Source organism: Acipenser ruthenus, chromosome 18 (genome assembly GCF_902713425.1).
Source record: "Acipenser ruthenus chromosome 18, fAciRut3.2 maternal haplotype, whole genome shotgun sequence".
NCBI lineage: Eukaryota > Metazoa > Chordata > Actinopteri > Acipenseriformes > Acipenseridae > Acipenser > Acipenser ruthenus.
Genome location: NC_081206.1, coordinates 33375458 through 33390532, shown reverse-complemented (window position 1 = coordinate 33390532; position 15075 = coordinate 33375458). Strand labels below are relative to the sequence as shown.

Here is a 15075-nt window from a genome sequence, read left to right as displayed (position 1 = left end):
AACAAAGAATTTAACCAAATATATTACTCATTGTGTTTTTAGTCCTGCTATCTGCATGCATATAGTGTTTGGAAATATTAAAAGAAACTTAATATATATAAAGAAAATATCCAACCTGGTATCTTTGACTCTGAATCCTGGGCAGAGACAGGACGACCATCTTCCACGCAAACATTTCCTGGTACAGCTTGTACCTGCAGTCTTCAATGGGGGGGTTCAGGTAGATCACTTGGTTTGTAATTCTTAACTCATGAACGACATTCTAAAAAGAGACCAGTCACAAAATAAATCAGTTGTGACAAGACTATAAAAAAAGACACATAGAACAAACAAAAAACGACACACAGCAAGTAACCGCTCCTTAACCAGGGGTAACGTAAGAGATCTCAACTGTTCAAACCTTTTCATAATCTAACATTTATCAACAGGGACAATTCATGGAGAATATTCAACAGTAAAACGCAGTTTGCAGAAACACTGTGCTCGTACCTTGATTTTCGGTTCCCCGCCAGGTTTGTGACTGACTTGTGGAGTATCTGTGTCCATATCCACATCTGCTTTGTCCTCCATTTGTCCCAACAAAACCTGTGTCCAGGCCCTCAGTCCAGCCTGCAGACGAACTCCCAGGATCCTCTCAATCTGCAAAGACAACAGCATGCAAACTTATCTCAAATTGATCAGCAAGCATGTGCATACTTGCACATGACTTCAGTGACTCCAGAAGCTACACAGGTGCATTCGACTGAGCAGAACATGCAAACACCTGCCCTGTACCACATCTACAAAGGACTCCTTTTCAAACTGAGGCACACTTATCAGGAAAGTCCCCATTCTTCCTGTAACAAGCATTTTGTTTTCTAACCCTAGTTTACAAACATCCTTCAAAAGACACTATCCGGAAGGCTGAAGATTTTTCAGAGCATGTGCTGTATGATAATAAATTTTCGCAGTTCTGACAACAATGTCAAATTTAATTAACGCCTTTGGGAGTAACAGACAAAACAGCTTACCTCCATGTCAAGCTTGTTTACCCAGATGGGCAGGTTGGAGTAAGAATGGAGATTCAGGTCGTCTACAGCTTTCTGAACCCTGTTTAGGATCTCGGTGAAAGTCTTGTGGTCGTACATGCAGGTCTCCAAAGAGCGGACTTCAAGGTCAATCTTTTCTTCAATAATGAGAAGATCATCCACCTGAAAAGCAAGGATTGATCAGATTCAAACCCGTCGTTCACAGAGCAATGCTGTAAAAGACAACCTCATTTCAACATGTGTTAAGTAAAAGGAAACTGACCTATTGGATGTTAAAAAAAAATTTCAGCTAGAGCTGAATCTTCAAACAGCACTAAATCTGAGAAAGACAGCTCATTATAACAAACCTTCTCCTGGAAGTTGAAGACCGTTTCAGCCAGGCGCTGCACGTAAGGGTCGAGCTTGTAGGACTCCCAGACCAGCGCGATGCCTTCCGCAATGAGGGCCTGCACTTCCTTCTTCAGTCCGGCCACCAGGAGGGAGATGGAGATCCTCTCCTCCACCTTCTCGCAGGTGCGCTCGTATGTGCGCACGCTCTCGATCAGGGAGATGGCGAAGGGGTACAGCTGGTTGGCTTGGTGGGCCTTGTTGACGATGGCCAGGGGGACGCGGAACCCCAGCCACTTGAGGTTGCGGACCTCCTTGGAGAGGGTGATGATCTCCGGGAGGAAGTTGACCTTCAGCTTCAGGACGTTCCCGCTGCGGCCCCGCACCCGGGTGCTCTCGATGGTGAAGATGCGGCCGGACACGCCCAGGTTGCGCTGCTGGACCTTCCGGGCCCAGTCGTCGAAGATCTCCTGGGTGTTTAGCTTCATGCGGAAGCTGTCTCCATCCTGCTTCAGCTTCAGCCCCTCCACGTGGTTCTCCCAGCCCTTGCCCAGGACGTCCTCCACGCGCTTCATGTAGGCCGTGAGCTGCCGGTCGATCTGCTTGGCCCAGATGATGGAGCCGGAGACGGGGGGCAGGTCGCGCACGTGGCTCATCTTGCAGGACTGGCTCTGGGGGTACTGCACCTTGAACTTGTCGTGCAGGGACTCGATGTCGTCCTTCACACGCTGGATCAGCTGGGTCTGGTACTCACGGATGGCCCCGCGGATGTGCGGCCGCACGAACAGGGCGTTGAAGCGGGAGAAGATGCGGAACATCTCGTTTGCGTTCTTGGCCGTCCCAAGCTGGTCGCGCAGGCGCGCGGTGATGCGGGTCTCGACCCGGTCGATGCGCTCGTCGTACCGCTTCATCGCCGCCTCCCAGGCCTCCATCCCCTCTTTGGAAACATCCAGACCGTCCACCTCTTTCACGTTCTCGTAGGCCAGGTTCACTTCCTCAATGGCATTGGCGTCGGCGGCATCGAACAGGACTTCAGCGACTTTCAGGTCTGGTGGCTCCACAGCCTCGCCTTGCGACAGCTGGGGGACCGCCGATACCTAGAACCAAAGCAGACTTTTATAAACTGTATGCTAAACAATCCTGCATTGCCGGGATTGAAATAAGACTGTATAGCAGTTTCACCCATTCCCGGTTTCACTACAAGCTTGATTAGTCACAGTGTGTGGGTAACAAGCTCAGGTGTGTGTTGTTAAACTCCCTGCATTGTCTGGCAACAGGAACAGGTAAGGGATAAAAAATGAATACCTAGGGACAATGACAAGTAAATGTTCTATGTTTAAAGGTCAGGTGTTTAACACAATGCCAGGAGCCCTACCTGGGGTCTCAGGACCCTCACAATGACGGCTCTCAGCTGCTCGTGCTGCCTCCTGAACCTCCGCATGTGATCCAGACGCGCCTGGAGCTTGCGGTGCGCTGGGTTAATGCGCCACACCATCTTGAGATTCTCCTCCCTCTTCCTCTTCACAATGTCTCGAAGCAGCACCTGCAGCTTCTCATACTCATCATCCCAGGTCTGGAAAACCTCGAAGCATGCCACCATCACCTGCCAAGCAATTCAGAGAGAAGGGCTTGATCAACAGAGTGGGCAAGGCTGGCACGCTCACTTTAACATAGCAACTACATTCATTGTTTCCACTGTTTTAACAATTAGTCTTAAATAAAAAAGGGTGCGACGCTGACATATAAAAGCAAATGGTGAAAATGTGAGGAAAGTTTTGCAAACTGAACTGCCATCACAGATTGTAGGAATGCCGCACATGTAGATAACTGAACGAATGGATAATTGAAAAGCACAGGTAATCTTGCCTTCTCAAACTCCTCATAGGCGACGTGCATCAGCTTTCTCGTGCCCAGGACCTTGAGCAGCTGGGAGCTCAGGTCCCTGGAGATAGCCTCCACAAGCCGGAGGGCTCGCTGGATCGGGTACTTGGTGTTTCGGATCTTGCGCAGATGCGTGAAAATGGCGACCAACGCCTGCCTGATTTTGTCCAGTTCGGTGGCAGACAGGAGGTCGTTGAGGGGGAAGTCTTTCATCAAGGGGTTGTAGTCATTGACAGTTTCCACAGCCTGTTTCAGACCTGGAGAGGTAAAAGTGTTATTAAAAGATGCTGGAAAAAAAGGCAATCATGTATTATTAAAACCAATACCTGCACATGGTTCTCATATTTAGGTAATAATCGCACAGTACCTAAAAGGTTAACAACATTTGTATAAAATCGTGAGTTTATCAGATTATAGCTACATGCAATCTGAAATATCTACAGAAGGCTAGGAGTGTGTCCTGTACTTTCAGTGGGGGAGTCAGTTCTGTCTCGTTTCAGATTCATTAGCCTTCCTTATAAGCAAGGACATTAACAGCTGTCAGACAAACAGACACATAGTAGATGAACAGCAGGTCAGTTTACCCGCGCTCCGGAACCCTAAGATTGGTATGGAACGCACCGGTGTCTGTGTCGAAGCTGACCGTGGCGTGGAAGCGTTTTCCATGTTTCAGGATGTCGAGAGTGAGCAGCACCTCTGGGCTCTCTCTCTTCTCCTGAATCCGGTTCAGAGCTCGCTCCAGATTCAGCCAGAAACTGATCTCCTGCAGAGCAGTGCCAGACGCAGGGTCTCGGTCAAGTTTGGTTACCTGTGGGTAAAAAGAAGGAAAATAAATAAATAAAATACAAAATATGTGTTTTGATTTATCCTTGCCCTGTTCAAATATTTTTTTTTAAAAAGAAGAAATTGAAAAGCATCCAAAATGTAATTCAAGGCTACAGCACTAGACAGGTCACTGGAGGTAATGCCACAGCTGATAAAACAGTGTAGCTGTCTAAAGTTTCACCTTTGAATCCAGTAGGGCAGTGGTTCCCTGACATTACATCCATGCATGCATGGATTTATTTGCAGTATTTTGAAAAGCCATATATTGATTTTAAAAAGTATGATGTTTTTTTTCTTCACATGCTGGAACACATTCTTACTTCTGACCCAACGGAACAACATTGCATCAAGAAAATCAGACATAAAAGTTAACATAAAATAGTTCAACTCAAAGTAATGTGTCAAAATAAATAAAGCTTTCTTGTTTAAATTCTGCAAACCCCATTTCAGACTCAAATTATTTTTATTATTTGTGTTAAATCAGTATACAAACTATGTGACATCGCAGCATTGTTCATCATTCAGGTTTCCTGTTAAACGCTGATTTGTACTTTCAAGCCATCAAAGTGCATCCTCAGAAGTCCGTGGGAAAAATCCCTACATTGAAAAAGGTTGGGAAGCACTATTTCACCAGCAGGTGGCACTATAAGCCACCATGGGACACAGTCTTCTTTTAATGACTAATAAGAACAAAAAAGAATCTCCATCCATGCTGGTCCAGGTCCTAGTAGCTGACTGATCTCAAAACCCTGTCAAGTTTAGTCTTCAATTTAAAAGATTCATTAAAATGTTAGAGAACACCATGGCGTGCTCCAGGCCTCACCTTCTGAATCTCTCTGATCCAGCGGTTCACTCCAGACTGCAGCTGGTTCAGGAAAGTCGGGTCTTCCACTTTGTCGGCGAAGTCCGTCACCTTGGGCTTGTCCCCGCGCTCGTAGCACTGCTTGGCGACGTTGGTGATGATGGGGTGGATCAGCAGGCTGATCTCGGGGATCTCGATGTTCTGCTGCAGATGCAACAGCCCCATTTCCAGCTCCGCTATCTTTTTCTCCACAGAGGGTGCCATCTTATCACCGTCCCTGGAAGAAGAGAGGAAAAAGAGAAGCATGAAATAAACTGTGCATTTTTGAAAAATCAGGAGGTAAACAATTTATTTATTACAATTTAATTGCATTTGTTTTTTTTTTTTGTTTTTTTTTTACAAACTAGCTTTTTATCTTGGTTTTTCTATATTAAATATTTTGTCTCATGTCTGTTCTGTAACATTTTTTTTTTTTTTTTTTTTTTTTAAGCACTTTGGTATCCTTGTGATGAAAGCTGCTACAGGAAGGTGTATTGTATTCTATTGTATTTACATGGGCATTATTAAGTCCCTGGAAGCATTACCGGTCAGCTTTGCCGGACTCCTTGATGTAGGACTTGAAGAACGGTGCCACTGCATTGCTGATGAAGGAGTGCAAGGTCTCGTAAGGGGAATCCTCACTCAGGGTCAGAACCCTCAGCTGGCATGAAATGGGCTTGTCTGCGTCGATGACACCAGTCCTCTTGATGAAGGCCAGACTGCAGACAAAACAGGAACCAAGTCAGGGACAATCAGCCAAAAATACTTTAATAACTTGCACACCCATTACATGAAATCACCCTGCAGTACTGCAATGCTGGCTTACTGCACCTGTTGGACTTGAGTCCATAATGGATGTCAATGCTGATGTTGTAGGAGATGCACTCTTTCTCCTCTTCTCCTTCATCTCCAACATCCTCTGCAATAAAACAGAATGCATCAATCCTTGCACACCGGTACACTGACACACCACTTTGTTCATAAAACACCTTCAAGATTTCTGGTACATTTTGAAACAATTAGACATCTGGCGTTTATACTTCAGCCACCCCACTGGTTAATTGTGATACATGACAGTATTTCTGCTTTGGCTTGCTTTCTGTTTGTTGTTGCTTGTTAAACATTTACCATTTAACATGTTGCTATGCAGCCTCACCAACATGGGAACAGCTTTTTCAAGAACAGGGGTGTCAAACTCAGCTCCTGGAGTGCCGCCGTGTCATCTGGCTTTCTTTCCACCCGAGCTCTCAATTACTTAATTGGTCTAATTATTTGATTAACTGGACACATTTAACACTTCTCTTCAGGCCTCAAAGTGTTTCATAGGTAGTGTAACTTGAATCAAGTGGATTTTTAAAACCATCAACTGTAAAAGACCTTGAAAAATATTAAATATGTCAAATTCAACAAATAATTAGATCAATTATGTTAATTGAGAGCTTAAGTTGGAATGAAAACCAGAAGACCCTGCGGCCCTCAAGGACTCAAGTTTGACTCCCAGGGTCAAAAGGAAAGGGCCAGGTCCACAACACTACTGAGCAGCACTGGCAATCAGAGCTTATTCACAGTAATTACAACACTGAACCAATAGGTGGACCACCCAGGCAAAAAGTCAAAAACTGGGTGGTGCCCCTTTCTGTAAAACAGCAACTACTGCAGATCGGCATCTCCCTGCCCTGTCAGATCTGCAGTGCAGCACAGAACCACAATCAGGCTACTTTGAGAGACAGTATGTTTGCTGTGCTACTTGAAGTCCCATCATCTTTGCTTTTTTAATACAGCTCTTGAAACTTGCCACAGAAAGCAAAGAGAGTTCTACAGTGGATTGCATGGGATGACAATCCTTGTTTTGAAGCTGTTGTGCGTGTGAATGCGGGTGCTCATCTCTGAAATAAAAACGCCCTGGTGCTCAATCGTGCCCTTGCGGCAGCTCCGAACTGAACCAAGACAATTGCATTATGTAATAGTTTGCAGAAATTGATGACTTTTAGTTATGATCAGAGATTGTTGACAGTTTAAAAGTGCGGTTTTATTTGAATTAATGTTAAAAAGAATTACAATTTTAAAATAAAAAGAGGTAAGAATATAAAGCAGTCTCTGCAGCACTGTATCGGGCTGGCAAGTGTGTTGCTTAATAATATATTTATTGTGGGGATGGCGTAATTCGTTCTTTCACCTCATAAAGAATCATTATTGGATTCAACTGCAATAGCCATAAATACTCATTTTTATCAAGCTTGACTTAATACACAAGGAATGTGCTAAGGAATCTACTGCTGCACTTCTAACTGCATCTTTCACCCACCATATTTATATTTTCGGCTCCACCACAAAGAGGGACCGCCTGCTGAATCGGCTCCTGGCTCTTTCTTGGAAAACTGGCAACTACGACACTGTCACATGCACATCCACACAATTAAACTTCTCTCTTTACTTCAATATAACGCTTTAAAACGTGTCTCCCTGGTGCACTGTTATATAACGTCTGGGGCTGTCTCTCTTGGATGCCTCGTCCACACCCTACTCCGTGATACTGTCATCTTACAGACGGCACAGTGCGGTTTATTGTTGGGATTGGGGGCAGGGAACTAGGGAACGTATCCTGAAAACGTTATACTTAAATTAATACCGGCTACTAAAAATGTACCCTGTTTTTTTTTTTTTTTAAGTTAATAGTAACAAACCTTTGAGCGAAGTCCTCTCCACCAGGACGGTGTGGATCTGCGGGTCGGAGAGGAATTTCCTCATCTGCTCCACAGTGCTCTTTTCCTCCAGGGCGGTTTCGAGGGAGGCCGGGGCCTCGCCGCCATCTTCTAGCAGCAGCGGCACCAGCTTGCGGATGTGTTTCTGCAGCACCGAGGCATCCGCGACGTTCTGCACCGCGGCAGACACCTCCATGGCGGCGGAGCCGTCGTCCCCACCGCCTCCTCCGGTGTCAGACATTTCCTAAGCAGTCTCCAAAGACAGAGAAACGCAGGGCTTCCACAGTTACTCAGCGAAACTCTTGGGTCTGTATCCAAAGCTCCTGTCTGCGGCTCCTCCCGAATCCGCAATGAAGCGCTCCTCAAGATGAGGTCAGGTGACTGCTCTGCGGCGGATGACATCACGGGCCAGGCATTCTGGGATTTGGAAATAAAATTGATTTTTTTTTAAATGCTGACTTTATCCGGCATACAAACGTTTCGACTTGTATTTATGAATTAGAAAATATCTTTCGTGTTCTGGATAAACCCCAATTCAGACTACAACCCCTAAATGGATCTGCTCTATCATAACTGCAAGTCGTCCATTTCTGCAAACCATTACATAATGCAATTGGAGTTGGCTCAGTTCGGAGATGGACTTTGCAAGAGCAGGATTGAGTGACCGGGCGTTTTTATTTCAGAGGTGGAACACCGACATATACACGTACAAAAAAACACCGACATGGGCCTTCGAATAAAGAAATATCCAACTGAATTAATATGCATTTATTAATAGCAACTAAGCACAATCATAACGTATTCTTCTGTTGCTTTGTCATACTGCGTTACGAACAATATGCTAAATATACTGCTTAAGCAAGTACGTTCCATTAACTCTCTTATTTGGAACACCAGGCAGTCCGGGATTAGTGCTAGCTGTCTCAGTATGCTTGTGTATTTGTGGTATCGCTTCTTAACTCGAATGTGTTTTCTTGTTTGCACTGCGTTCCGTGTTCAGCAAACTCAGCCAGCACTTTGTAATGCAGCCACCGAATTGCGCCACATTCGAACAAGGACCGGCTACACGCTTCAGTATAGCGGTTACTACTACAGTGAAAACCGCTTCATATAATCACTAAAACTAGCAGATTTAAAAGATAGTCGTCAGAGACTTTATCCGCAGCATTGAGTCAGCGGGGTATTCCCAGTAATGTACCGAAATCATTTCTTACCCTCCACACGTTGGTGTGTTGTGCATTTACAACACTAGATGGCGATATGAATCTGCTTATTCAGTGTTAGGAGGTTGTCTTTCATTTGGTCTGTCCATAAATAAAATACAGTCTACACAACAGACCATAACAAAATAATTTAACTACAGCTCTCAAAAACAAATGCAAGCTTTTGCGTTAGCTTTAAAAATGGAAACCTATGCTAACACACACACATTACATAATATATATATATAATATATATATATATATATATATATATATATATATATATATATATATATATATATATATATTATTATTATTATTATTTATTTCTTAGCAGACGCCCTTATCCACGGCGACTTACAATCGTAAGCAAATACATTTCAATTGTTACAATACAAGTAATACATTAAGAGCAAGATGCACATAACAATATACATACACACACATATACATATATATACCTACACATATATATATATATATATACATATATATATTATATATATATATATACATACATATATATATATATATTATATATATATATAATATATATATATATATATATATATATATATATATATATATATATATATATATATATATATATATATATATATATATAATATATATATATATATATATATATATATATATACACACATACACACACACATACATATATAATACACACACACACACCCCATTTCTTTGTTGGCACTCCCCCATTATGTTAGATTGTAAGAACACCAAACTGATTGTTATGTGCATCAGTAATATCATCAGTTAATATCATGTTTCTGAGTGTTTCTGTAGCTGTTTCAGTATGTTGTGTTGTGTCAGACCCCCTCCCAAAGCCCCATCACATCAAACATGTGAGTGACATACAAGAATTTCAGCTTTCACACGCTGTACAGTATTCTACAGAGCATTGTAAGTAAAATATCACTCCATTTCTTTTAGGATGAAAATATAAAATCCACATGTTCTCTTTATTTATTCTATATAGATGTACACCACTTGAAAATTGAATAGAAGCACACAAATTAAAAAGCTAATGTATGAAGATTTCCTTCACAGACATTTCAATGTGGAAAACAAAAAATCTTGAATTACAAATTGATAAAAATATTAATTTCAACTTTAACATATTTCTAAATGCAGATAGTTACAGATATTGTAAAAACAAACAAACAAAAAGAAAGAATCTGTGCTGCTTCCTAGCTTTTGTAGTTGCTATTAATGTTTTATTCTGTACATATGGTCATTTTGTACAAAATATGAAATCTACTGTTTAATAGAGAACACTACATAAAACAAAAGTACATTATATGTACAATATTAAATGAAGCCATTTAGTACAAGTCTCACCTAAAGGACACTTGTCATGTTATTGTATTTTGGAAAGCGTACATCAAACAAAAACTTGCAAAAATGTTGAAGTAAAGCCACGTATTAAAGAACAACAAGTCACCAAAACAGAACTTTGCTTTCTGCTGTTGTTGTTGTTGTTGTACGATTTCAGTAATTTGTGCCAGTTCTATAATGCCAAAATCCCCAAAGCTGTCTCACCAATAGCAATGCATTACATATATATATATATAAAAAGAAATCTGCTTGGTGAGTGTTGATCTTTAAAAAGGGAAAAAGTAACAAAGACAAATGCTTACCATGGTAGTATATTTTACACTTTGCACATTCAACCAAACATTAACATACACGGTTTAGCAGACAAAGAAAAAGCGTTCAACCCTCCATAAACATCTCACACAGACATACTGAACACCCAAACCTAAAAGACAATGCCATAAAGCTACCGCTTAGAGAATGATGGAAGTTCAAACAATGGCATACAGATAGATATGTATATTTATATATTATATATAAAGAGAATAAAGCACCCTTCTCTCCTTGGTAGAGGCGCACATTGGGTTAAGTAAAATGGGATAAATACACGTGGACAAATGACTACGTCAAGCAGGGTTGCTTCATTTGGGATACTTAACAAAATGTTTTTCAAGTATAAACAGGAAGTGCTCTCTCTCTAAGTAGCTGAATAAGCTGTTGTGCATGGGGGCATTCTCAATCACGACAATAATGTGTTTATGTACATCGTTTTCAATCAAATCTAAAATTAATACCTAATAATAATGGCAGCCAAGCGATATTTTTTCTATTCACATTCCATCATGAAAATAAAATGATGGAATTCACCTATTTTTATTTTATACATAAAAAGGCACTCAATGAAAGACAATTAAAATAAAAAATCTAACCAGGTACTTTTGTCCGTGTCATTGTGTGCAGTTCATGAACACGGATGATCACAACTGCATTATGTGCACCACAAAGGAGAGTACTAGATAGAAATAGCAATGGGCACGACCACTTGTTTCCTCACCTTGTATAAATGGTATGCAGGTGTGTGTCTCTGGAATGCACGGCACACAGCAGCAGCAGCAGCAGCAGCATTACCAGGGCTGCACAACATGTGTATTACATACCATCAAGCTAGGGCAACTTCTTCACCAACTGACATTGCAATTAGGATTCTCATTTTATGATGACCCAAAGGGAAATCAACATTAAATTGCAGGCTGATACAAACAAACGTAATTTCAGTAAGAATCACTTGAAAATGCTAAAATGTGTCCAATGGAAAAGAAAATGCTGATATTAAACGGGTATCAATGCCATGCTGATATTAAACGAGTATCAATGCCATGCTATTAAACTTGCACTGGGCGAATGTGCAACTTGGGACAATCTTCTGCTTTTTAATAGAAATCTACCATTGTTTGAACTACCAGGATTTGAAAAGCATTCTGGGGAAACTTATTGCTGGACTGGACTTGATTTAAAAAAAAGAAAAAAGAAAAACAAACAAAAAAAAAAAACACGTTTTGTTTCTGTGTAGAAGAAATTGGTATGGCACAAAATTAACTCAGTCCAGAAAAGAGCTTTCTTTTCTCTTCTTTACAGCTTTACTCCGGTGGAACGGACAGCTTAATCAAACATGCCGGTTTCCTGCACAGAGTTTCCTTTATCTGCAGCAAAAAACAAAAAGAAAATCTGCACAGTATTTTGGTACATTCTGCAGAACCCTTCCACCCCCCAGCCAATTAAAAAAAATAAGAATCAAGCTTACAATATTAAAATCTATACAAAATGAATAACACTAGTGTTGGCACTGGCAGCTATCCCTGGGCTGAAAGGTTCACTTCCAAATTATGTTGCCTATACCGAATTGTTCCCTTACAAAAAAAAAACAAAAAACACACAACACCACAGAAGCACCATCGCTCTCAGGTTCTGCTTTCTACTTGGTTTTTCCAGATACAAGAGGAGTATTCTTTTTTTTAAATAAACAATAACAACAACAACAACAACAACAACAACAACAACAACAGACCAACTGAAAAGCAGACAGGTGTCAGATAACATTCAGAAAACATCCTGAGGAAGCAGAAACCTCAAAAGAGGAGAGCCCAGGAACGGTACCACTCAGGAGACACCCCCCCCTGGTTTCCGTGCCAACGTTTGACGTATCAAATTCTGCGTTCTTTTTGTGCAGAGCAGAAACCCGGCCTAATGTCCATCATGAGTTGTCAATATTTCTTCAGCACGCCGATGGGTTTCCAAGGCTTTCACGGTGTAAATGTCCTGAGGCAGCTCGGACTTGCGGCGCACCAGAGGGCGTTCCTTTCGCTGATCCCTCTGCAACTGCAAGAGAGGAAAATGAAATGAAAAGCAACCCCTCCCCCCAGTTTACCCAATCTAAAAGGGGCCACAATGAGACCCCGGAATGAAAAGCGACCCCTCCCCCCAGTGTACCCAATCTAAAAGGGGCCACAATGAGACCCCGGAATGAAAAGCGACCCCTCCCCCCAGTGTACCCAATCTAAAAGGGGCCACAATGAGACCCCGGAATGAAAAGCGACCCCTCCCCCCAGTGTACCCAATCTAAAAGGGGCCACAATGACACCCCGGAATGAAAAGCGACCCCTCCCCCCAGTGTACCCAATCTAAAAGGGGCCACAATGACACCCCAGAATGAAAAGCGAACCCTCCCCCCAGTTTACCCAATCTAAAAGGGGCCACAATGGGGCCATGGTCCGTCTTGATTTAAACATCCTCCTAACACCCTTCTCTACTTTATGAACGTACCACCTTTCAAACAAAGGGTTGCATTGTAATACAATACTAGATATAAAAAGGTAGAGCTGGTATGAATGAGAAGACAGAGCTGGTTATTGGACAGAAGCACCACCACCATCATCAATACAACCTGTTCTCAAAGGACGTGCATGACCTCGTCACTCAAGGTGCTGTAGAGATATGGAACATCTCATTTTCAAAGCCATCCTGGGCACGCAGCAAGTAACACACACACACACACACACACACACACACACACACACACACACACACCACTAATTCTGCAGCAATGGCAAGTTGAGACTGTCAAACTTGCGTCCGGATTTGAACCCAGGCAAACACTGCCACACAGAACAGCTCCACAGAGTAAAGTGAAAATGCAGTACATGGGAGTTAATGGAAACGAGCAACATGCTTGGGTGTGGCGGGTCACATGCAAAACCTTGCATACTACAGAATGTAATTGATTCCAGTGCTCAGTCCATGGCCTGCCATTAAGAGGCTTAGCGACACTCACTTCTATCATTAGAGGAGGTTCATATAAAACGTCGGAACTCATTTTTACCTGAACAGCTTCTTCCTCTACAGTCTTTTTTAACATCTCAACATCTTCTATCAAGGGACCATCTGTCTCCATTGCTACTGGACTATTGAGGCCAGAGGAATCAACACACACAGTGTACTAATATAAAAGAAAAGCAAAATAAAACTGATCAGTCGCAAGCAAAGATAAGATGAGAGCACTCAAGAGGTTAAAACAAGAGAAAGAGAGAAAAAACCATCTTCCATAAGTATATACAGTGGAAGACATCCCATTCACTGATGGGTGGAAGATACTAAAAATGATCATTTGAACCAGGATCATTTGTAGAAGCCTGGCAACTCGGATGAGGAAGAATGCTATGCAGTTTCAAAAATAAAATTAAAAAAAAAAAAAACAATGGGGCTTTACCATAAAGTAGTAAAAACTAAAAATGGATTTACTTCAAAACACACTCCCCTATTAAAGTGTGTAAAACACAAATGGATCTGAATTAAACAATTAGCATACAGCTGAAAAAGATTCTTCTACTTAAAATCAATGCGTAAAAATGTAGCTACCTAATCAAATATTTAAAAAAGGGGATTCAAATTATTCAAATTGCCAGGAATAATACAAAACCTGTATGTTCAGAAATAAAATGGCACATGCAGGCTAATTTATACCCACTGCTCATAATTCATGGAATACGCTTACTTTGGTAATGTGGTGCATTCAGAATGCGGTACAAATGTGCCTTGTCCTTGGGACACCAGTAATCTGCTTTGTACAGATGGTGATAAACCTGCATTCTTATAGGGCTGCTAAAACATCATTCAGAATAGCCAAATCACAGCCTGTTTGCATCACACACATGCTCCGAGACCATTGGGCCCTCCTCATACTAGACGCGTGAAGTGCAAATTTCCTTCACTCACGGCGTCACACCAAACTGAAATCAACATGAGACACACACTCCTGAGGCAGGCGAGACAAAACCACCCCGTCACTCGCTTCCCAGCTGGCTTGCCTGCTCCCCTGGGCATCAGTACATTGCAGCTTTGTGCACTCATCACACATCCCGTGTGAGGAGGACTTCAGCGATCTGTCCAGCGCCAGCGAGCGGGTATTGTGAGGTGATGTTCTTCCCTCATGGCTTTACCTGCCATGCAGCTGTTCCTACTGCAAGCACCCACTGAAATGCACACCCTTCTTTACACGGGCCCATGACGGCTTCTAGGCTGCTCTGGATGTTGCACCCCTTTTCACAGCCCTGCCAGTGTGTCTGGAGCAATCAGGAACCTGAAGCTGTTCGGTCCATCACTAACACATGGGACTGTTGCATGAATTATGAGCAGTAGAATTAAAAAAAAAATAAAATAAAATCTAGGCTGGACTATATTTCCTTTAAGGAAGGGACTTGGGCGAGCATACTACCCTGCACTGCACACTGGCCTCTCCTCTTCCCTCAGCCACCCCTCTTCAGCCTGCAACGTTTGTTGTAAGGTTTGTAGCCTTGTCCAAGCCCCAACCGTTTGTTGTTACAACTTTTATAATCTCAAGATATTGTTTATTTATGGCTTTGCATTTT

General features: G+C 42.2%; 2 protein-coding genes across 9 annotated transcripts in view; both read right to left on the bottom strand.

Annotated features, from left to right (window-relative positions):
- Positions 1-7987, bottom strand: part of LOC131698704 (cytoplasmic dynein 1 heavy chain 1) — a 41182-nt gene extending 33195 nt beyond the window's left edge. Inside the window, exons 1-11 of one of the 2 annotated variants that reach the window (XM_058992117.1) lie at positions 7587-7987; positions 5734-5821; positions 5448-5621; positions 4885-5140; positions 3858-4044; positions 3222-3493; positions 2731-2958; positions 1376-2452; positions 1011-1190; positions 490-639; positions 116-262 (exon numbers count right to left, since the gene is read on the bottom strand). In XM_058992117.1, the coding sequence (XP_058848100.1) occupies positions 116-262; positions 490-639; positions 1011-1190; positions 1376-2452; positions 2731-2958; positions 3222-3493; positions 3858-4044; positions 4885-5140; positions 5448-5621; positions 5734-5821; positions 7587-7845 (3018 nt within the window). In that variant the 5' untranslated portion in view covers positions 7846-7987. The remainder of the gene's footprint in view (positions 1-115; positions 263-489; positions 640-1010; positions 1191-1375; positions 2453-2730; positions 2959-3221; positions 3494-3857; positions 4045-4884; positions 5141-5447; positions 5622-5733; positions 5822-7586) is intronic. The other variant, XM_058992116.1, reaches the window with a different exon arrangement.
- Positions 7988-9779: 1792 nt separating this feature from the next.
- The window catches only part of LOC117963845 (serine/threonine-protein phosphatase 2A 56 kDa regulatory subunit gamma isoform), a 33258-nt gene continuing 27962 nt past the window's right edge, over positions 9780-15075 (bottom strand). For 3 of the 7 annotated variants that reach the window (XM_058992109.1, XM_058992110.1, XM_058992113.1), the window contains 2 exons: positions 13530-13646; positions 9780-12529 (listed from right to left, as the gene is read on the bottom strand). In XM_058992109.1, coding sequence (XP_058848092.1) covers positions 12395-12529; positions 13530-13646 — 252 coding nt within the window. In that variant the 3' untranslated portion in view covers positions 9780-12394. The other 4 variants (XM_058992111.1, XM_058992115.1, XM_058992112.1 and 1 more) reach the window with 3 other exon arrangements.